The sequence below is a fragment of the Budorcas taxicolor genome, chromosome 1 (genome assembly GCF_023091745.1).
Source record: "Budorcas taxicolor isolate Tak-1 chromosome 1, Takin1.1, whole genome shotgun sequence".
Lineage (NCBI taxonomy): Eukaryota > Metazoa > Chordata > Mammalia > Artiodactyla > Bovidae > Budorcas > Budorcas taxicolor.
The window spans coordinates 135,321,425-135,344,139 of record NC_068910.1 but is presented as its reverse complement, the minus strand read 5'-3'; the positions used below and the strand labels follow the sequence as shown (position 1 = coordinate 135,344,139).

Below are 22,715 nucleotides of genomic sequence, written 5' to 3'. Positions count from 1 at the left end.
TGATCCCCATTTGGTCAAGGTTGAACAGTAAAGAAATCTTGTGCCCATCTAATGAATACAGTGTCTCTTTCATTGTCCAAGCCATTCACCTCAGGCTTTGAGGTTTAAGTCCTGGTCTGGAGAAGAGAAAGGTTCATATCCAAGCTTGTCATCTTTCCTTCGGTAGTATATTCGTGTCAGCACAGTGATCAGAAAACTCTCGAGGATGAGGAGGTGGCAGTTCATCACTGCAGCATGGGACAAAATATAGGTTATTCTAACTTACAGAGGTGGTATCCCATAGCAGCCCTGGCATATGAGTTGGACAGCAGTTTCTCTTAATTTATCCTCAAACCAGGACCTAGAGATACTAAGTTGTCACCAGTAACATGGCAAGTTGACAGTAGAGCCAGAACCAGAACTTGGCTCTCTACCTCCTGAACTTTGAGGCTAACATTAAACATTTCTTTTGCATGTTTATCATCATGACCCTCTGCTTCCTACCCACCTATTCCTCTTTCAGGAGCTGAGGATTGAACCCATGGCTTCCTGGGTTGATCATCAGGGCTGGGCCTCAAGCTGCAGGATCACAGCTGTCTATATGATCAGAGAGGTCACAGACTCAGAGCCTCTGCTAGATTTCTTGGAGATCTCTTTCTCAGTACGCTAAGCAGAACACTGAATATTATGAGAGTGGCTAGCCCTACTTCCAATCTAAGATCCTCTCTTCTGAGACGTCCCCCTCCTGCTCATCCTGGAATAGACTAGGAAACCCCATGTGCTTACCTTGAGACCTGATTTTAGAAGAAAAGGGAGGCGAACAAGCAATCTGCCCGCCATTGGCCAAGACTGAGAAGATGGATGGCTGCAGAGCAGACAGAATAAGGAGTACCTGCAGAACAGAAAAGAGGAGTGAGCGCAGGGGCTCAGCATCCTTGGCGCTGAGGCTGGCCGGCCCACTGCTGTGTTTGAAATGTGTCTTAGTGCTTGCCCTCTCTGAGTACACTTTTCTGACGTAGACTTGGCTTGTCCAGGGTTCCCTGCGATAATCATAGGCAGGTTCATTAATCACAAGGCTTTTATTCTGTGGCCTGACCCTAAGTGCTTCTGGAGCCCAGATCCTTTCTGTGCCCTGTCAGTCCCTTATTCCATGGTAGGCTCTTCTGTCCTCTGTCTTCTTATAGACCCTCCATTTCTGCCTGCCATATGCCTGTAAGCAGCACCTGCTTAGGTCAAATGAGAATTTATGTGAAATCAATCTGTTAACTCTAAAGGAATCATTATGCCTTGGGAATAGGAGAAGGCCCCAGCAAGAAGACAAAGAATGGAGAGAGAAGAGAAACAGTAAAGGGCTAGAAGTCATTGCATTTGGTGGAAGGGTTATCTCTGGGCTTAGAGAATGGAAAGTGTAAAAAGTGAACAAATGTGCCTTTGAGAAAATTCTCAGGGAAGAGGTGATGATGCAGAGTCAGTGAGATGAGAAGAAGGGATGTGGGTTTGGGAGTAGATAGACAGTTCTATGTTTAAATTCCAGTTCCATTCCTTATGTACCTTTGAGCAAACCCCCAAACACCTCAGTTTCTCATTTGTAAAATAGAAAAAACAATGATTCTGAAGATTATAGTGAACTTAAATGTAATTAATATATGAAAAGCGCCTAATATGTAGTACTGCTCATTTATAGTTGTAACTGATAATGCTGATGTTTCTAGTGGTGATGAATTGCAAGATTTTTAGAAGTAATGGGTAGTGAAGAAAACAGCAAAGGTATAAGAATTTAAGGTTTAAAAATACATGTGTTATGGGCTTCATTGTGTCCCCCTAAAAGATGCATTGAAGTTCCTAACTCCCGGGACCTCAGAATGTGACCATCATTGTCTTGGTAACTGATAAGATGTAATTAGTTAAGACGAGGTCATACTGAAGTAGGGTGGGTCCTTATTCCAATATGACCGACGTCCTTATCAGAAAAGGAGACACAGACGTGAGGGGAGAATGCCCTGTGATGAGCCAAGGATGCCAAAGATTGTTGCAAGCAATCAGATGCCAGCAATAGTCAAGGGTTCGCCCCAACAAGTGTTCAGTGGGCATGTGGGCCGCTGACAGCTTGGTTTTGGACTTCCAACCTCCAGAACTGTGAGGCAATGCATTTCTGTTGTTTTAAGCCACCTGGTTTGTACTGTTTTGCTCCAGCAACCTTAGGAAACTGTTACAGCACAGAAAAGCAACAACTGGGGAAGGGCAGGGATTCTTTTCCAAATCTCACAGGAACCTAAGGCTTAAGAAGATTCCCAGACCCACTTCTAGCCTTTATTAGTCTCAGCTTCTAACCCCTACGATTTGTGGCTCATTATTAGCCATCTTTTCTCTCCCAGGGTATAGTTACCTGGAACAGAACAAATTTGGCTCCTATGTTCTGCTCGCCCAGGTGCAGCCTGGCTTGACGAAAAATGATGCCTATGCTCCACAGAGCCAACAGGGTGGACACACCGAGGAAAGTGTTGATCCATAGAGCTGTGCTCCTCTCAGAAATCTGGTGGCAGGCCAGAAAGCAGTCAGTGAGGAAGCAAGCCCCTTTCTCCTTTTTTTTCCCTTCTCCCAATGGTGGGGAAAATAAAAAAGCTTCTTCTCTCCCCGTTAGAGTCCCTGCGCCTCTGCTTTTCCACAGTCGCCCTGTACCTGGGGCTATCCCAATCCTGGAGCCTTGAATCAGGGGATATTGGCTCCAGCTATTCTTTCTAGAGCTCAAAGGAATTAAGCTCATCTTGGCCTCTGCTGCCCCTTACTCTGGACTTACGTCTGATGGGTCAAAGATGCCATCAGGGATGAGAAACAGGCCCACCAGGCTCAGTGATATCTTGAAGAAGGCATACTGGATGGGGCCCAGCAGCAACAGCTGAAGTCTCTTCCTGAAGTGGGAAGAGGATTAGGAACATAGACCTGCAAATCACCCACCCCAACCAGAACTTTCAGTTCTCTCACTGGGTTCCTGGCAAGGCTTGGCCACCATCATAGACACCAACATAGTCAAGTGGGTGGGGACTTAGGAAGAGCATTGGGAACCATCTTTATTGCCTCCCATTCACCCTCAGATCAGAATGATGCCTTTTGAGCAAGAACTATCTGAGGATTGACCCCAACCTCATTAACTGAAATGGATGGAAGGGGAAAGTAAATAGCCCAAAGTGCAGTTTGTTCTCTGTGATAAAGTTTGTAGGGGACAGTGAGTGTAAGTGATGGGAACTCTGGAGTTCTCCTTCCTCTGTTCCTCCTACCCCTGTGTGGGTGCCCAGTGTGTGGGTCCTGGCTGTGGGATGCCCACCCTTTCATCACTGGCTTTGTTCTATACAAGCCAAATTCCATGAGGCTTGAAGCAGGACTGAGAGAGCCAGCAGAGGCTCTTGAGAGAGTGCAGAAGAGGCCAGTCTGCTCTCCAGGCAGCCTCTCCCTCCCACCTCACCTGGTGATCTTGATTCGGGGGCAGCAGGGGCAGCAGCAGCAGCAGGGGCCTGTATGGATCATCACCGGGGTGTCCTTCAGTGTCCTCAACACTGCCTCCTTCCCACCAAAGCCTTCTACCATGGCCTGCATCACCAGGTAAAAGCACATCGCGTAAAACCTGGAGTTGGGGAGAGGTGGGAGGTGGGCCTGAGCACACCGAGGAGCAGGTGGAAGCAGCTGGCAGGATACCACCTGCTGCCAAAGGAAAACAGACTGCAAAAGGACAGGGAGAGGGGGGCTTCCTGAAGGGATCAGGTAGGGTCTAGGCATTTTGAGAAGTGAGAGTGGACAGGTGGAAGAGGGCAGGCTGTGAGAACAAAATGGTGCCTGAGATGCACTAGAACTTCAAGAGACACGTTGGAAAGGGCTCAATTTGTGGTCAGTTTGTTTGCATGGACTTATGGAAGGGACAGGGGATAAAAAAGACACAAACTCTGGATTCCCAGGGTTGAGAGGAGCAGAAGGGGGACCTCAGAGGGATATCAGGTTCAGCTGGGGGCAGGGCAGGACACTCACGTAGTTATGGCCATTTCCACAAGTGTGAGGGCACGAGGAATCCAGAGACCAAAGCAGGAGAATGCGGACACTATCTGCTTGGAGAAGAACCAGGAGCTGGTTAGGGTAGGGAAGGAGACTGCATGCTCACCTTTTGCGGCAAGAGCTCAAGGAAGCAAAAGCTAAACATCTAAGGCACCATTACTTAAAAGTGACCAACTGAGGACTTTCCTCGTGGTCCAGTGGCTAAGACTGAGCTCCCAATGCAAGTGGCCTGGGTTCATTCCCTGGTCAGGGAACTAGATCCCACATGCCACAACTAACACTTGGCACAGCCAAAAAAAAAAAAGTGACCAGTTGGAAAAAGAGCTAGTTAAATCAACTAATTTAAAAAACATTAATTTTTAAATTCAGCTGTCAGTTTATTCCTTGTCTAGTGTTAGAGACAGCAGGTCACCTTGAGTCAGAGGCTCTTTTGAAGACTATCATCTCTCAACATACGTCACTGGAGTAGGAATAGGTCAGTTCATCTTTAAGAGTACGTAGATCAAGATCCAACCCTTCCTTTCAACATCCCATGTTATTAGAGCACCTCTGATGTCTTGAGATGGCCCAGGCAGGTGTCATCTGGCAGAAAAGGACCTCAAGGGCTTTGTTCTTCACCCGAAACAGACACAGAGCTCACCACACAGAAAGAGAAACCCCATCTTGTGGCCTGTGAGCATGCCAAAGAGCTATCAAATGGCTGTAAGAGTGAGTTAGAAGGACTTACAATGTAACGGTAGAGTGAACATGACCCCATGGGAAAAAATTACTCTCCTCCTACCCTCTGAGGAACCACTGCTGCTCTGTGCAGGAAACAGGTTTATTTTAACAGCAACACAGTAGCAGGGGAGTAGTGAGTGGGATAGCTGGTGGGCTCAGACCATTCTTCAGCTGTTCTTAGAGCTGTTTCTGTGGCTCTAAGATTTCAAACACTCCATCTCACTGCCTGTGACCTTCCAAGCATGGGATCCTGACTGCAGATAGCAGATGAAAACCCCCACCCTAAAGCAGTAGAGGAAGGCAACTTGAATTATTGAGTTGAAAGGAATCCTCCTCTTCAGCCCCTCCCCAAAGGCAGCGGCAGGACCCTCACCGTGGGTGAAGAGCTGCACCAGATCAGGGTCTTCCTCTTGATAGGGCAGCGAGTGTTCTTGTGCAGGTAGACAGCAGCCTCCAGGAAGATGGCTATTGAGGCCAGGACAAGCAAGGTCATGATGACCATGAGGGAAATATCCATAGGGCCCAATGCTAGAGTGGAAAGAGAGGACAGGCTCCAGTGAGCTGAAGACCAGGGCTGAGGAGCAGAAGATGTGGGCTTCCTCACATGCATCTAATTGCTTTACCACATCTAGAATGACCGGGTCTAGGCTTCCTATCATGCAGAAGAGGGGCTTTTTCTTAGACCTAGAATTTCTAACGTGACAAAGAAAAAGTCATTCTTCTGCATGCATGGGAGACTAGACCAGATCAAAGTATGATAAGGCTTACTTGAATCAGGATATAGACACCTAACAAGTTTGTACATAATGAACAAAAATTCGAAGTTCGGAGGTCAACAGGGCCTATTCACTTTTCTCAGTGTCAGGGGTTATGCTAGCAGACAGGGACCAGTTAACATTATAATTAAAGCAGAATATATACTTCTGATATATATCAGAACATATACTGATATACTTCAGTCGCTCAGTTGTGTCTGACTTTTTGTGACCCCATGGACTGCAGCATGCCAGGCTTCCCTGTCCATCACCAACTCTCGAAGCTTGCTCAGACTCATGTCCATTGAGTTGGTGATACCATCCAATCATCTCATCCTCTGTCATCCGCTTCTCCTGTCTTCAATCTTTCCCAGCATCAGGGTCTTTTCAAATGAGTCAGCTCTTTGCATCAGGTAGCCAAAGTATTGGCGTTTCAGCTTTGGCACCAGTCCTTCCAATGGAGAAGGCAATGGCAAACCAGTATTCTTGCCTTGAGAACCCCATGAACAGTATGAACTTGATATACTTCAGTTCAGTTCAGTTCAGTTGCTCAGTCGTGTCCAACTCTTTGCGACAATGAGTCGACTCTTCGCATGAAGTGGCCAAAGTGCTGAGTTTCAGCTTTAGCATCATTCCTTCCAAAGAACACCCAGGGCTGATCTCCTTCAGAATGGACTGGTTGGATCTCCTTGCAGTCCAAGGGACTCTCAAGAGTATTCTCCAACACCACAGTTCAAAAGCATCAATTCTTCGGCGCTCAGCTTTCTTCACAGTCCAACTCTCGCATCCATACATCACCACTGGAAAAACCATAACCTTGACTAGACGGCCCTTTGTTGGCAAATTAATGTCTCTGCTTTTCAATATGCTGTCTAGGTTGGTCATAACTTTTCTTCCAAAGAGTAAGCGTCTTTTAATTTCATGGCTGCAGTCACCATCTGCAGTGATTTTGGAGCCTAGAGATGTTTAAATTTGATTTCAAAAATTTTGTCACTTTACTGGGACACATAACAGGACTTTAACAAAAGAAGTGGACCCAAGTAAAGACTCCAAGGATATTTGACCTATGCTGGCCCCAAGTACACTTATTCTCACATTAAATGTAATCCAGTAGCTGTCTTTAGTATTTATTGAAATCATTTAAGGAGTTGTTAAAAAGTAGCTTTTTAACAGACCCCCACTCCCTCTACTCGCTGCCACGATAGATGTTGTTCCCATAGATCTGGGATGTAATCTACATTTTAAACAAGCTCACCTGATAATAGAAGATAACAAACATTTTAACAAACACCGATGAAGCTCCTCTGGCCTCATCCTTGCTAACAGGAAAACACTAATATAGTCACAATATTTGTTTCTGAGCATGTTCTAATCAGTGCAACAATGTTTTAAACAAAAGAGTTAGTTCCATGTCCTCGGTGACTAAGCCTGGACCCTCATTTATCTAAGTCTCTTCCCTCCTTGGCAGACTTTGTTTTTAGTCTCCCAACTGGCTAGATGACAGAAGAAGGGGAAGACTGGCAGAGTCCAGCCACTGTCGTATTGCATTGGGAGTAAAGGAAATCAACCCTGAATACTTATTGGAAGGATTGATGCTGACGCTCAAATACTTTGGTCACCTGATGCAATCAGCTGACTCATTGGAAGAGACCCTGAAGCTGGGAAAGATTGAAGGCAGAAGAAAAGGGTGACAGAGGACGAGACAGCTGGATGGTATCACTGATGCAGTGGACATGAACTTGGACAAACTCCAGGAGATGCTGAGGGACAGGGAGGCCTGGTATGCTGCAGTCCATGGGGTCGCAAAGAGTCTGACATGACTGGGTGACTGAACAATGAATGAGAGGATATTGGCTGGTCTGCTCTATGTTTTGGTGACTGAGGGCAGCTCAGAGCTGCTGACACCAAAACAAGGAAGAAGGAGACCACATCCCAGTGAAGACTTGAGTTGTCATCTGAGTCAGTCATACTTGGTGACATCACAAGGAGCAACCAGGACAAAGGTGAATTTGTCAAAAACTACTTTGATGCTTTTGAACTGTGGTGTTGGAGAAGACTCTTGAGAGTCCCTTGGACTGCAAGCAGATCCAACCAGCTCATCCTAAAGGAAATCAGTCCTGAATATTCATTGGAAAGACTGATGCTGAAGCTGAAACTCCAATACTTTGGCTACCTGATGCAAAGAACTGACTCATTTGAAAAGACTGATGCTGGGAAAGATTAAAGGTGGGAGGAGAAAGGGATGACAGAGGATGAGATGGTTGGATGGCATCACTAACTTGATGGACATGAGTTTGAGTAAGCTCCCGGAGCTGGTGATGGACAGGGAAGCCTGGTGTGCTGCAGTTCATGGGTTGCAGTCCATGGAATTGGACATGACTGAGCGACTGAACTGAACTGAACTTTGATCCTGGTTGTTCTTATTTCAGGGTACATGTTTTTCTTTTTGTTTGCTTTCTCCAAGAGGCCCTTTACCTCTGACCACAGTTAGGTCTGTGATCAATCCAGAGGACCTGCTGCAGGGAAGCAGTCCTTGGACAATCTCCCAGCCTACACTTCTGAAGTCAGTGGTAAGCTTTTCTTTTCTGTTACAGGCCTCAAAAGATAGGACTGTGTTGTTCTTCCTTCCTCCCCATTCCTGTCTCCACCTGCTTCCACTTAATTAGGGCGCAGCCCACTGTGTGACCAAATTACTGGCTTAGTGTTGCTGTTTAGCTCGGTTGTCTCATTCTCAATTACCTCTACAGACCCTGCAGGTTTTAAACATTAACAAAATAAAACAAGCAAAAATCCACCTGGTTGCAATCCTTAATTAAAAAGAGACTACCTCCCTTGAAATTTTAAAGATATAACAGAGGATCTTTTTTCTGACACAATTTTATCCTTATACAATAAACATGTGGATTTAAAACAGTTGGTATTGTTTTATCATGATATACACATAAAACCTTCCATGTATCAAAATAATTCCAGATAAACAACAAGGATCTACTGTATAGCCAATGGAACTCTGTTCCATATTATATGCAAGCCTGGATGGGAGTGGGTAGGAGCTTGGGGGAGAATGGATTCATGTGTATGTATGGCTGAGTCCCCTCTTTGTTCACCTGAATTATCACAACATTGTTAATCGGCTATACCTCAAAACAACAAAAAAAAAAGTGTTTTAAAAAAGAGATTTTTAAAAAGTGGTATTTATTTAAAATTAAAACAGGGAAAATTGAGAGAAGGGAAAAAAAGAGAGAATTATATTTTCATCAAAACTTGAGGGAAGACCTTCGTAAGCTTAGGTGTAATCCAAGAAATCACAAAGAGAAGGATGGTCAAATTTGGTACAAAGAGTTTAAAGTTCTGAATGTTAAAAAAAAATATAGGCAGTAAAGTGGTGATTTCACAGAAGCACGCTTGGGTAAAAATCCATCAAATTATATTCATAAAATCATTGCCCTTTACTGAATGTAATTTATAACTGAAAGAAACACACCTTAATATGAACAAAGCAGAAAGTAAAATTACCACAGGAAATTCCCTGGCTCTCTGGTGGTTAGGCGAAGAAGGCAATGGCAACCCACTCCAGTACTCTTGCCTGGAAAATCCCATGGACGGAGGAGTCTGGTGGGCTGCAGTCCATGGGGTCGGACATGACTGAGCGACTTCACTTTCACTTTTCACTTTCATGCATTGGAGAAGGAAATGGCAACCCACTCCAGTGTTCTTGCTTGGAGAATCCCAGGGAAGGGGCAGCCTGGTGGGCTGCTGTCTATGGGGTCGCACAGAGTCGGACACAACTGAAGCAACTTAGCAGCAGCAGCAGCAGCTGGTGGTTAGGACCTGGTATGTTCACTCCTAACAGCCAGGGTTTGATCCCTGGGTGGGGAACTAAGATCCCAAAAGCCACGTGGCGTGACCAGAAAGAAATAAAAATAAATAGCATAGTAAAACTATAGCCATGTAAAGGATTTGGCTGACGAGAAGGATAGAAAAGAGTTGAAGGAAAGAGTGGGGCCCTAATATCTTTAAGTGAATTAAATCTTTATGTATTATAGAGGCAGCCACAGATAATATACAAAACTGATACCACATGAAATAATGGTAATTTGAAGGTAACTATTAAAAATCATCAGCTAAAAGAGTAGATTAAAAATGAGAATAAATAGGGCAGGGGAGTGTTAATTTTCATTAGTAGCCTTTTTGTACTATTTAAAATTTTATACCATGTTCATGTGGGTTAAGATAAAAACATTAAAAACAATTGCCTAGGAATAAATTAGCAATGCCATCTTTGGGTGATGAGACTGTGGGTGGTCTTTGTCTTCTTTTTTTCCCAATTATTCTATAACAAATGTGCATTTTACAACAAATAAGTTCTTTTAAGACATACTTTGCCAAATATGTAGTAATGTGAAAAAATTCATATGATGTCATGCTTATAAAAACAGTATATAAAATTATAGTATAGTTAGATTTCCACTACTGTTAAATAAAAGCACAGAAAACAGCTTATACTATATTTGCAGTGCGGGTCTTGAGTGGTGGGACCATACGCAATTTTTCTTCCTCATAATTTTCTCTATTTTCATACTGACTTTACTGAATTATTTTTTTACAATAGAAATGTTTAGTTAAAAAAAAACAGATAAAATATAAAGTCCAGGTAGGCAGAAAGCAAAATTAATTCAGTAGATTTCTAAAAACCAATGTCCTTTGTTGGGAAGGGGAATACCTCTGGAGGCCCCTCCTTGAGGGACTCCCCCAGCCCCTGCTTGACTCTTGTCCTCATCAGCTCACTGAGAGACAAGAGTGGAAACAGCCCCTCCAGAAGCAATCACGTCAAAGCCTTTCTCCATCTTCACTGTCCTTGACTATTCCCTCCTCCTTGAAAGTCTCTCCCATCCCGCTTGACTCCAGTAACCACGGTTCTGGCTCCTCTCCTGGAGACCCTGGGTCTCCGATACTGATTCCTCATCCCCTCCCACACCCTGTGTTCCAGACTCAACCATTGCATCTCACCTCTTCTGTTTATCGAGGTTTAGGATTTCCCTGGAGAAGGCAATGGCACCCCACTCCAGTGTTCTTGCCTGGAGAATCCCAGGGACGGGGGAGCCTGGTGGGCTGCTGTCTATGGGGTCACACAGAGTCGGGCACGACTGAAGTGACTTAGCAGCAGCAGCAACAGGATTTCCCTACCACCCCTCAGCCACCTAACAACCACCTGAGCCATTTCTACCTCCAGGACCTTATAGTGCTTGGCAGCTGCCTGTTCAGTTTTTCTCCCTGAGCTCCCCGTGTCTGGCTTATTCTCCTTACTGAGCTCTCTGATCAAATGCCCCTCCTCAGTCAGCAACCCTTGAGTGTCCAGTGTGGTATAATCTCTCCCTCCCAAGTTGCCCTCACAGTGAGGTTATTTACATATTTGTTGCTTGTCCCCATAGAGTGATGGTAGTGTGAACTCTACAAAGGCAGGGACTTTGTCAGGCTTGTTTTCTGTTCTATCTCCCAAGTGCATGCAACAGTAACTGTGACTATTTGTTCAATGAAAGAAATGACCACACGAGGATTCTTCCTGTCATCTCCATTTACATGCTTTTCCAGGAAACTAGGCTTAGAGTTGAGCACCTCACCCATGATCACACAGCCTGAAAGTTACAGAGCTGGGATTTAAACCCAAGGGTTCCTGATCCTAACTAAGCCCATTCTCTTCACCATGACATATGCTGACTCTTGGTGTATGTTCACATAACTATAGGGAGAAATGTGGAATAATATTAACCATCAAAAGTCGCTTAAGTGAATGAAGGTGGAGGTGAGGCATATTCCAGCTATTCAGTATGGAAGTGCTTTTGCAGTTTCTTGTATCTGCTGCCTTTTGTGCTCTATTCTTTCTCATCTTTGCAGTGTCTACAGGCTCTCACATTCACTCCCACAGGGCAGAAGCTAGGGGAGAGAACTTCCTTAGCATCCACAGCCAACACCAGTACTCTACCTCAAACTCATTTACCTCCTGAGAAGATCGTCCTCTATCTTATTTTTCTGTATCTTAATAGATACTATGAAACAAAAGTTTCTGATAGCTTAAGGATTTTTGGAAACACTTTAGACAAGGTTAAACATGTTTCTTTCCTGCAGAGTATAAATTTTAAATCTGATTTATATTGTTAATTTCCAAAAGGAAGCTACAGAATATAGCTTTTACAGAAGTGATTTTTCTACAGGCTCTGTTTTCATGGAGCACTCCTTGGGATTAGCATTCCAAGGAACACACTTTGGGAAATACTTGTCTAACTGACCGGTTGAATACAACTATACTTGAGCAACTAGCAAATTCCTATTGTATCTGTAACAGTGCAGATTACTCTTTTAAATAATAAAACAATATAAGAACATTAAAACTTTGAAAGAAAAAGTTTTACCCATAATCCAAGCTAGTTCCTAACCAAAAATTATTCTCCTTTTTGCACGTATTTCCATGGAGGTGAAGAGCATAGGCTCTAAGCTCAAAGTAAAATTCCATTTACTGCTTGCTCTATAATCATGGGTAGATTATTACCCTCCAATTAAACCTCTTAGCATGACTCAATGGTAGTATTTGCTCAATAAAAAGTAGCTTTAAAAAACATCCTGGTTAAAGTGTATACATATTGTATTACTGCAATCATACTGTAAAATTATGCATTCTGTTTTTTCCACCTAACATTTCATCACAGCCTGTCAAAAATTATTTTTATAATTATTTTACAATTATAGAAGTTTTTAAAATAAAGAGAATAATAGAACTGCATTAATATATCCATAATCCATTTCAAAGAGTTATGATATGCCAGTTTTGATTCAAAAGTTATTCTTAGATAAAACATTACAGGTGTACTTGAAGACCCTGTATATATCTCCAGGGTCCTTTTCCCTTCAATTACTTCACCTCCCAGGGATAACTACTATTCTGAAGTTGGTGTGTATCTTTTCCTGTATGTTTTAATTTTTTTACAACATATGTACATGCTCAACATAATTATATTGCTTTGCATTAAAAAAAATCTATATAAACGTTTTCCATTCAACATTGTTTTCATGGTTGTTATTATTTTCTTTGTGACAAACAAATGCTACTGTAAGCATTCTTAGACGTGTCTCCTTGGCACATATAGGAGAGTTCTCTATTCCTCCCAGTCTAAGATCCTGCAAGCCACGTGGTATGGCCAAAAAGAAAAAAAAAATCAACACACAAACAGTGGGTTTAAGTCCTAGTCTGGGTTGTGTGGTTGCAGTTATTATATTATTGCTTCAATTACTCTAGTCTTATAATATATAACCTTTACTATTTGGTAGGGCACATATCCTCCTTACTCTTTTTCAAAACTGTCTTGGCTTTTCTTGGCCCTTCACTCTCCCCAAATAAAAGTTTGGATCAGTCCATTAATAAGAAAATCCTCTAGGGATTATAATTGCAGTCATATCATAGGCATTTCAAAAACAAATTATTGAAAGTTTCAATAGTTCTTCCAGAATAGTTCTTCCTTAAATAGCATTTAAGAACAAAGAGTTTATAAATGAAGGAGGAAAGGGTTTCACCACGTGTCCAATGGACACCTCTTCCTGACTCCTCTCCTATTTCTGTCAGTGTCATCACCACTGTTCAGATTCTCAGAGTCATCATTAGAGTTTCTTTTTCTTTCACTTAGCTTGTCTAAATATTTACCAGATTGCCTGCTCTTTCTTTGGATTGCCTGTATTTTCCAATCTGCCCTTCCTTTCCCTGACACTGCTCTGGCGCAGGTTCTTGCCCTTCCTGTTAGGCTGGGGCACTGACCTCCAATTTATACCCCTTCTTCTTAAGGCCCTTACTCCCCAAAGTCTATCTTGATTACTAATTAATGGTCCTGGAATACTATCCAGCTCCTCCCAGTCTCAGAGCCCTCATCTACTCCTGCCTGCAGGATAAAGTACAACTCCTCTGTCTGACACTCAGCAGGCCCCACCTTACCTGCCCAGCCCTCTCAACTGTCCCCTGCTTCCTCACCAGTAACCTTGAATCTCCCCAGTGCCTGGAGAACCTGCCTACTCATTCTTTCTCCACTCCAGCTCCCTACTTTCCAACTGTTACTCACTCCAACAGTTCAATGGGGAAACAAGGTAGCTCCTCAGACTACCAGACCCAGAATAGTCTACCTACTTTGAATATCCTCGGTGCTTCTATGTGCACATTTTGCAGCAAAGCAATGTGCGATCCATTTTCACTGTGTAAGACAGGGTTTCTCAGTCTCAGCACTATTGACCCCTTGCCCCAGATAATTCCTTGGTTGTTGGGACTTTCTTTTGTTTCCAGGGCTAACTCCCTGACCTCTACCCGACTAGATGCCAGTAGCACCCTCTACTTGTGGTGACTGGAATTGCCTCCAGACATTGCCAAAAGTATCCTGTGAGACAAAGTTGCCTCTGGTTGACAACACTGGTGTGTGAGAAGACTTATGTCACCATCTGCACTCTCTGAACAAGAAATCCCTGGAGTTGGATGTAACATCTGCCTACTTGCATAAACCACAGAGCAGCTGCAAGGCACCCCTGGACCTCCTCTGGCAGTTGGTATTCACTCCAGTTCAGAGCATCTGAAACGAAGACATGCCCATATCTGCCTCCTAGTACACACTGACTACACCATACTGTTTAGGAAGAGTCTCCTCCTTGAGGTAACAACATTAGGAAGGAGAATGGAAAAAACATTAAGGATAGAGACACAGATTCCTACTCATCAACATCTAAGAGGTGGCTGATCATGCAGTGAGAAAACAAAATACAGTGTGGATGGGAGCCACATTGGCTATCAAGATGCTAGGGTCATTTGATTGTCATGTTTTAGGTGTCCAGGGAATAAACAGAGTCCCATCCTAGGCCTTTCACTTTCAAAACCAATTCGGTAATAGGAGCTAGCTAGCCAGCACTGTCAGAATACTTTTACAGGTTCACCAAAGTTTTAAGAATATTATTCATAATAACCACTCTCCAGAGTGGTATAGACTCCCTTTAAGAAGGATGTTATGCAGGCCTCAAAGGGATTCTGTGGGGCTTCGGGCCCTGGGGTCTGAAAAATGCTCCAGATCAGTGTCCCCTGTATGAATTGGGCAGTCCCAACATGCAGGTTAACCCACTCCAGTGTTCTTGCCTGGAGAACCCCAGGGACGGGGGAGCCTGGTGAGCTGCCGTCTACAGGGTCACACAGAGTCGGACACGACTGAAGTGACTTGGCAGCAACATGCAGGTTTTTCTCCAAGCCACATAGCCGTGCCCCTCTTTTGACTTTTTGGCTCCTCCAGAGTTGTACTTTCCCCAGCTTTTTAAAATTTTTAAAATTTTTTTACTGTACTACCCAGCATGTAGGATCTTACTTCCCTAACCAGGGATCAAATCTTCACCCCCTGAATAACCTCTGTACCACTAGGGAATTTCCCTAAAAGGTTTTTACCAAGATTGACACTGGGTCAGCCATCCTCCCAGGCACTCCCTCTGTGCTGGCCAGCTCAGGACCACCTCCCCTCAGCTCCTCTCAGCTGTTTTCACTTCCTCCTTGGGATGCTCATTTTTCCTTCTTTCAGTTCCTCTGGGGAGGGTCTCTGACTCACCTCTCAAAAGCTGGGGTGCAGTGGGAGGGTAAGAGAAGCAGGAAGAGGGAATGCTGTAATTGGTTTTCAGTATCTCCAGAAGATCTGTCGTGTACCTGGAAAGACACCAACCTGTGTTCAGAATATGGGGACTTAGGGCAGGCAGTTGGGTAGCAGAAGGGACTCCAGCAACTTGACACTCCCTCGAACACTCCTAGGTTCATGGAGCATCTCCATTTCACCTCAAGGCCCAGGTGACAGTCTGCAAGTCTGGCTGCAGTGCTCAAAAAGCCCACAGTCCATTCCCTCCACTTCACAGGGGCAGCAGCTCAGGGGTTGGCTGGAAGAAAAAGCTGAGTCCCAGAGAAAGAATGGACCCTTAGCACCAGGAATGGGTCCCCAGCTGGTCAGAGCTCTATGCATGTCTCTCATACCCGCTCCACCCCTGGGATCTTCCTCTACTTGGTTGGGGGTCAAAGCTAAGGCTCTGAGGGGTCATACACTCACCCTTCCCCAGTGTCCCTGAGGACATTCCAGAATGACCAGACCATTGTCAGTCCTGTCTCATTCTTGTGCTCAGAGGGAGGTAGGGACAGGCCAGAGTGAGAGGGCCCCCTGCTGCTTAGCAACTGGCTCCCGGCTTGGGGCCTGCCTCCCATACTCACCTGGGATCGAGCCTTATCTGAGTCCTGCCTGGCTCCATCGTCTTCTTGCTCTATCCGGCTTTCCTTCTGGCAGGCACTGGGGGCCAAGGAGAGACAGGCAAGTCGGGACCCTGAGGGGAGGCGGCTTCAGCTGACTGCGGCTTCCAAGACTGGCCGTGGGTTGGCAGAATGGCTGGGTCTTCCCTTCTGGCTCTCTCCCTCCTCAGGCCTCCTGTGCCCACAGGTTCTTTTCTCAGAGTTCACCTCAGAGGAATTTGAACCCCTCAGCTGGCTGAGTTCCCTGGTTCCTGACTCCTCCTTGCCTGTAGGTGTGGTCCCTCCTTCTTCCCTCCCATGAATGCCTCTGGCCACCCCTTAACCCCAGTCCACCTTCACTCTCCATCCCTCCTGAGGAGACTCCCAGGGCCCTCTAGAGACAAAATCCTTGACCCGCCCCACAATCCCCCCTGCTGAGCGACCCCCTCCCCCTCAGTACCCAGCAGGAACTCAGGCTCTGTCCCCCTGAAGACGGAAGTCAGGGACGAGGCTTTGACTGTATTGGTGCTATTGGCTGGGCATGCAGAAGGGAGGGCAGCTGGGAAATACAGATGAGGTCCAGCCTAGAGCATCCTGACGACAGGCTCATCCAACCAAACAGCCCTGAAGTTGCAGCAAATGGGCAGAGGGAGGTATTTAAGAGGCAGTTACAGAGTGGAATCTCTGGGCATTTTAACAGATTTTGAAAAACTGCCAAATGGTATGCTTATAACTATTTTATTGATTGGTGATGTCTCTTCTTGCTCTCTCCTTAAACCTATTTAAGGCCAAACATAGTACCCCTAAGTTCCCAGCACAGGGCCTCACACATACTTAAGTGCTCCTTAAAATCAGTTGCATGACAGATAAAATAATGAAATCACAGCAACAGTAGCTAACGTCTGTGGAGTGTTTATGCAACAGGTGGTACAGGAATTGCTGCATATTCCTTATCTCATTTAAACTTTACAAGTACTCATAAGGTAACTGCCTTTTTAAAATTTGTTTTTTAGTTGGAGGATAATTGCTCTGCAATGTTGTGTTGGTTTCTGCTGTACAACAAAGAGAATCAGCCATTGTTATATATACATATATATATCTCCACTCCCTCTTGAGCCTCCCTTCCCCTCCCATCCCACCCCTCTAGGTCCTCAGAGCACCAGGCTGGGCTCCCTGTGTTATATAGAAGCTTCCAGTAGCTAGCTGTTTTACACATGGTAGTGTATATATGTCAATGCTACTTTCTCAGTTCATTAAAGGTAAACGTTATCTTTATTCTCATGTTACAGATAAAGAAACTGAGGATCAGAGGGGTTATGACACTACTCTAAGCTGGATACATGGTGATATGGAGAGAGGCCAAAGGGACCTGGGTTACGGGCTCTGTTGAGGCTTAGATTAAGTTCTTGATAGTAAAACACCAACAGCAACAAAAGCCCAGTAGGAGGTCAAGAGAGTCAGTTTTGGGAAGGGAGAAAAGCCCCCCTGCTCTGGGTGGGTGGGTAGATGTTGTCAGAGGAAGCAGTTACTGAGGCAGTACCAAGAAGACTCCCTACTCCTGTCCCGAAGTAGCGCCTCAAAATATCTCCTGAGGATCAAAAAGAGTCCTCTCTCTTCGTTACCCTTTTCCTAAAGTACAATTCTCTGGACAGGACAATGCAGTGATCCAAGAGTCTTAGGGGCCAATGACCTCCTGAAGTGGACATAAGGGCACAACCCATAAGACAAGGGCACTGACCTCCAGAGAGTCAGTCGCCTGGGCCCCGCCCTAGCAAAGACGCAGGCTGACTCAGCTTCTCAAACCATTTCCACAGGAATGCTCCCCGCTCCCTGGGTCATTCATCTCTACCCTGGTGAGAAGCCTTGAGCTTAATCATCCAAAGCCCTGAACTTTAGACTTCCTGAGAGCAGAACACAGGGCTTCCCTGGTGGCTCGGTAGTAAAGAATCCACCGGCCAATGCAGAAGACACAGTTTGATCCCGGGGTCAAGGAGATCCCCTGGAGAAGGAAGTGGCTACCCACTCCAATATTCTTGCCTAGAAAATCACATGGACAGAGGAGCCTGGCGTGCTGTAATCCATGGGGTGGCAAATGGTCAAACATGACTGAAGCAACTGAACAACAAAACAGATCAGAACACAGGATGCTGAGGATGTTCTCTGAAACTTCTTTGGGACAGAATTGTGGGGCAGAGGTGGGGGAGGCAGGAGAGGAGGTCTGAAGAGCAGGAGGGAAGGCCGCTGAGCAGGGGCTGGGAGGCCCAGGGGAGACTGGCTAATCCTCAGGATGGATGGTGACGCAGGAAGAAGGGCAGGTGGTTGGGGAGAGGGAAGGCTTTAGCTCTCAAGTGGTGCTTCTGCCTCACCCAGAGTCCCTAAGTGACTATCTTTATACAATGGGACCCACAGATTAGTTAAGGCCAGTCTGTCCATAGCTAAGGTGTGGCTAGAAGATGAGGTGGGCCAGCCAATCAGATTCTTCTCTTGCTAATTTAGGACTGCTACCTGTGGAATCTTGATTTTTAGAATCAAGAAGAATGAAGTCTTTATTTATTTATTTATTTTTGTTTAATTAATCATAGGATAACATAAGACATCTATTACTTCAGTTCTGGCTTTCTCAGTGTAAGGGTCATTTTTGAAAAATACAAACTGATCATAAATTTTATCAGTTATTCCCTAGGTCTCTTAAATCATTTGATAGTCAAAGGCCAGTCTTTCTCTTTTAAAATACTTCTTAATGAGATAAAATTCACATAATATTCACTACCTCAGTCATTTTAAAGTAATTCAGTGCATTGTAGTATATTCATTTGTGTACCCATCACCATTAATCTAACTGCAGAATATTTTTATTCCCCAAAGAAACCTCATGCTTCTCAATTATTCTTTTCTCTCACCCCTTGGCAACCATTAGTCTACTTTCTATGAATTTGCCAGTTCTGGACATTTCATCTAAATAAAATTGTGCAATATGTGGCTTTCTGTATTTGAATTCTTTCATCTAACATAATGTTTCCATGGTTTATCCATCTTGTAGCACGTATCAGTGCTCACTCCTTTTAATGGCTGAATAGTATTCCATTGTTGGAGAAGGCAATGGCACCCCACTCCAGTGCTCTCCCCTGGAAAATCCCATGGGCGGAGGAGCCCGGTGGGCTGCAGTCCATGGGGTCGCGAAGAGTCAGACGCGACTGAGCGACTTCACTTTCACTTTTCCTTTCATGCACTGGAGAAGGAAATGGCAACCCACTCCAGTATTCTTGCCTGGAGAATCCCAGGGACGGGGGAGCCTGGTGTGCTGCCGTCTCTGGGGTCGCACAGAGTCGGACACGACTGAAGCAACTTAGCAGTAGCAGCAATATTCCATTGTATGGATATATACCAGATTTTAAAAATCAGGTAATGGCATTTATTCATCAGCTAATGGACATTTGGTTTGTTTCCATATTTGGCTATTATGAAAATTGCTGCTCCTTTACTAAACTCTTTTATTAGCGCTAATTGAATGTGTGTGTGTATGTGTATGTGTTCTTCAGGGATTTCCATATGCAATATTGTGTCATCTGCAAATGGAGATAGTTTTACTTCTTTTTTTCTGACATAGATGCTTTTATTTCTTTTTCTCGCCTAATAGCTCTATAGAACTTCCAGTACAGGGTTAAACAGAAGTGGCAAAAGCAGGTGTGCTTGTCTTCTTCCTAATCTGACAGAGAAAAGTTTTCAGTCTTTCACTATTATGATGCTGTGCTTAGTCTCTCAGTCATGTCCAACTCTTTGCGACCCCATGGAATATAGCCCACCAGGCTCCTCTGTCCATGGGGATTCTCCAGGCAAGAATACTGGAGTGGGATTATGACACTAGCTGTGGGTTTTTCAACAATGTCCTTCCTCCGATTGACGAAGTTCCCTGCTATTCCTAGTCTGTCAAGGAACCATGGATGGATTTTGCCAAATGCTTTTTCTTTTTAAAATTAGTATATTTTTATTGGAGTATGCTGCTGCTGCTGCTAAGTCGCTTCAGTTGTGTCCTACTCTGTGTGACCCTACTAGGCTCCTCTGTCTCTGGGATTCTTCAGGCAAGAATACTGGAGTGGGGTGCCATTGCCTTCTCCAATGCATGCAAGTGAAAAGTGAGAGTGAAGTTGCTCAGTCATGACAACTCTTAGCGACCCCATGGACTTCAGCCTACCAGGCTCCTCTGTCCATGGCATTTCCCAGGCAAAAATACTGGAGTGGGTTGCCATTTCCTTCTCCAGGGAATCTTCCCGACCCAGGGATTGAACTCATGTCTCCTGTATTGGCAGGTGGATTCTTTACCACTGAGGCACCTGGGAAACCTGTTGTAGTGTATACAGAAGTGGAAATACAATGTCCTACGCATGAAACCTATATATTGTTAAAACCAATGTTACTGCAATGAAATAAATTTAATTAAAAATTTAAAAGTTGTATTCTAATGTAACTTCAATCAACGTCATAAAATGCTACTTCTTTTGCAAGATTTTAAATGTCACTTTGCAATAAGTTATCATTGTACTTGAACTTGGCATTGTTTTGTGTTACAATTGAGATGGAAAAGGAAGATGCTAGTATTAAATGAAAGATGATGTTTGAGTGGGGCCTCATTTCTCATTCATTAGTGAATATTTCTGTGTTCTGATGTTTTCATTTACTATACAACTTACAAGTTTAGAGAGTCAAATGATGACAACTAAAAATGCAAAAAGTCTCCCGGATCCTAAAACTACAAACATCAAAATACATGGTGCTGAATTCAGTAAATCAATGAAACAAAAAGTCCACAAACTCTAAAGATTAGACATAGAGTGTTTATTAGGGAGTGATTTGGGGACCAACACCTGTGAAAGGAGAGGGAAAGAAGGAAAGGAAGGAAGCAAGGCTGAGCAGAGGGAGATGCTGATCTGTGGTAAGGGCCTCAGCCTCCTCCAAGGTCACATGGGGGCTAGGATGGCTCCTCAGAATTGTCTTCCGCTGGAAAAGCATCTGGACCTTTATATCCTCATGTTGGACCACTCCTTGGATGCAAGCTGTCCCTGAAAAGAGGTGGGACCCTGGGTGAGACAATTTTCTTTAGGGGAGGCAATCTCCAAAGCTGAGGAAGTTTTCTAGTGTTGGGGGAGTAAGCTCTTCATTCCTGAGAGGGTTCTGGGAGGCACCTCAGAGAGTTACCTGCACATCTTAGTATGTATGAAGAACTTAGTATCTGTCATAAGAGGGAAAGGAACGTTTATTCCATAAATGATGCTGGAACAATTGATTATAATGATGTGGGGAAAAAACACGATTAGACCTTCACCTAGAATCTTACCCTGACATTACTTTCAGATGGGCTTAAGAGTTAAATGAAAAAGAAAACAAGAAATATAAATATCAGGTAGAAGAAGGGAAAATAAGGTAAGATAATGCTAAGGAAATGATCCATAGATTTGATTACATAAAAACAACAAAAACTTTACACTAAACATTGCATGCAAAAATAAAAGACAAACAATAAATTGGGAACATATTTGTAATAAACACAGCTAGAATTTTTAAGATAAAAGAGCTCCTGCAAATCTGAAAGAAAAACCCAACACTTCCATCAAAATCACAGTGAGATATCATTTTATACCTATTAGGATAGATATTATAAAAGACAAACGGAAATAGAAGAAAACAAAAAGCGTTAGCATGGATGTGAAGAAATTGGAGTCCTTGTCCATTGTTAGCAGGAATGTAAAACAATGCAGCTGTAATAGAAAATACTACAGCAGTTCCTCAAAACACTAAACATAGAATTACCGTATGACCCGGAAATTCCACTTCTGGATATATACCCAAAAGACTGAAAAGCAGGAACTTGAGTAAACACTTGTGCACCCATGTTCATAGCAACATCATTCACAATGGCCAGAAGGTGGAAACAGTCTAAATGTCTATCAGCAGATGAATGAATAAACAAAATGCGGCATATGCATACAATTAAATATTGTTCAGTCTTAAAAAGCAAAAAAATTCCAATACATGTTACAACATACCAACTTCTAGGACTGCTAAAGCTCAAGGATGAATCTTGAGGACCTTATGCTAAGCGGAATAAGGAAGAGTCAAAAGGACAGATGTATGATTCCACTTTTGTGAGAAATAGTCGAATTCATAGAGACAGAAGTAAAACAGTGGTTACCGTGAACTGGGGGGAGGTGGAGTGAGGAGTTATCGTTTAATGGTATACAGTTTCCTCTTGGGATGATGAAAAAGTTCTGGAGTGGATAGTACTGATGGTTTATAATAACATATGTATATTTACCACAATAAAAAACAGATAAAAATACTCCACATTTGAAATATGAACAAGAAAAAGGTATACAAAGGCAATTCACAAAGCTGCAATAAAATGATCTATGGATATAAAAAATATTTAATTTCATAAGTAATTTAAGGAGATACAAAAGATCAAGTTATGGAGCAAAGAACACAATGAAGTGTGGGAGCAAGCCCTGGGAATATATGTGGCAGAGAATTCCAGGGAAAGAGAAGAGTTAGTGTGAAGAACCCAGGACTGGAATATACCAGGTGTGTTTGAGGAACAGCAAGGAGTGCTGCGTGCCTGGCTGGTGTGGAGTGAGTAAGGGGCTGAGTGTTGAGAAACGAGGTCAGAGTCAGTGGGGAAAGACCAGAAACGGCCTTGGAAGCCTTGGCAAGAACTTTGGACTTTACTCTGAGGGGGCTGGGAACAATTGGAGGGTTCTAAACAGAGGCCATGGTCTAAATTTTAAAAAGACAGTGACTTCATCTCAGTGGCCTCCTCAGTTGGTTGGTGGTAGCCCAGGGACGGCGGAGCCTGGTGGGCTGCTGTCTATGGGGTCGCACAGAGTCGGACATGACTGAAGCGACTTAGCAGTAGCAGCAGCCTCGGTTCTGAAGCTAATCTGAGGCACCCAAGCCGC

General features: G+C 44.0%; 1 protein-coding gene across 1 annotated transcript; it reads right to left on the bottom strand.

Annotated features, from left to right (window-relative positions):
* Positions 1 to 90: 90 nt before the first annotated feature.
* SLC51A (solute carrier family 51 subunit alpha) lies at positions 91 to 15,788 on the bottom strand. The gene is made up of 9 exons (XM_052638407.1): positions 15,751 to 15,788; positions 15,107 to 15,201; positions 5,114 to 5,268; positions 3,997 to 4,070; positions 3,440 to 3,598; positions 2,777 to 2,888; positions 2,366 to 2,512; positions 766 to 871; positions 91 to 227 (listed from the first exon to the last, which is right to left on the bottom strand). The coding sequence occupies exons 1-9, from the start codon at positions 15,786 to 15,788 to the stop codon at positions 91 to 93; spliced, it is 1,023 nt and encodes a 340-aa protein (XP_052494367.1).
* Positions 15,789 to 22,715: the final 6,927 nt, after the last annotated feature.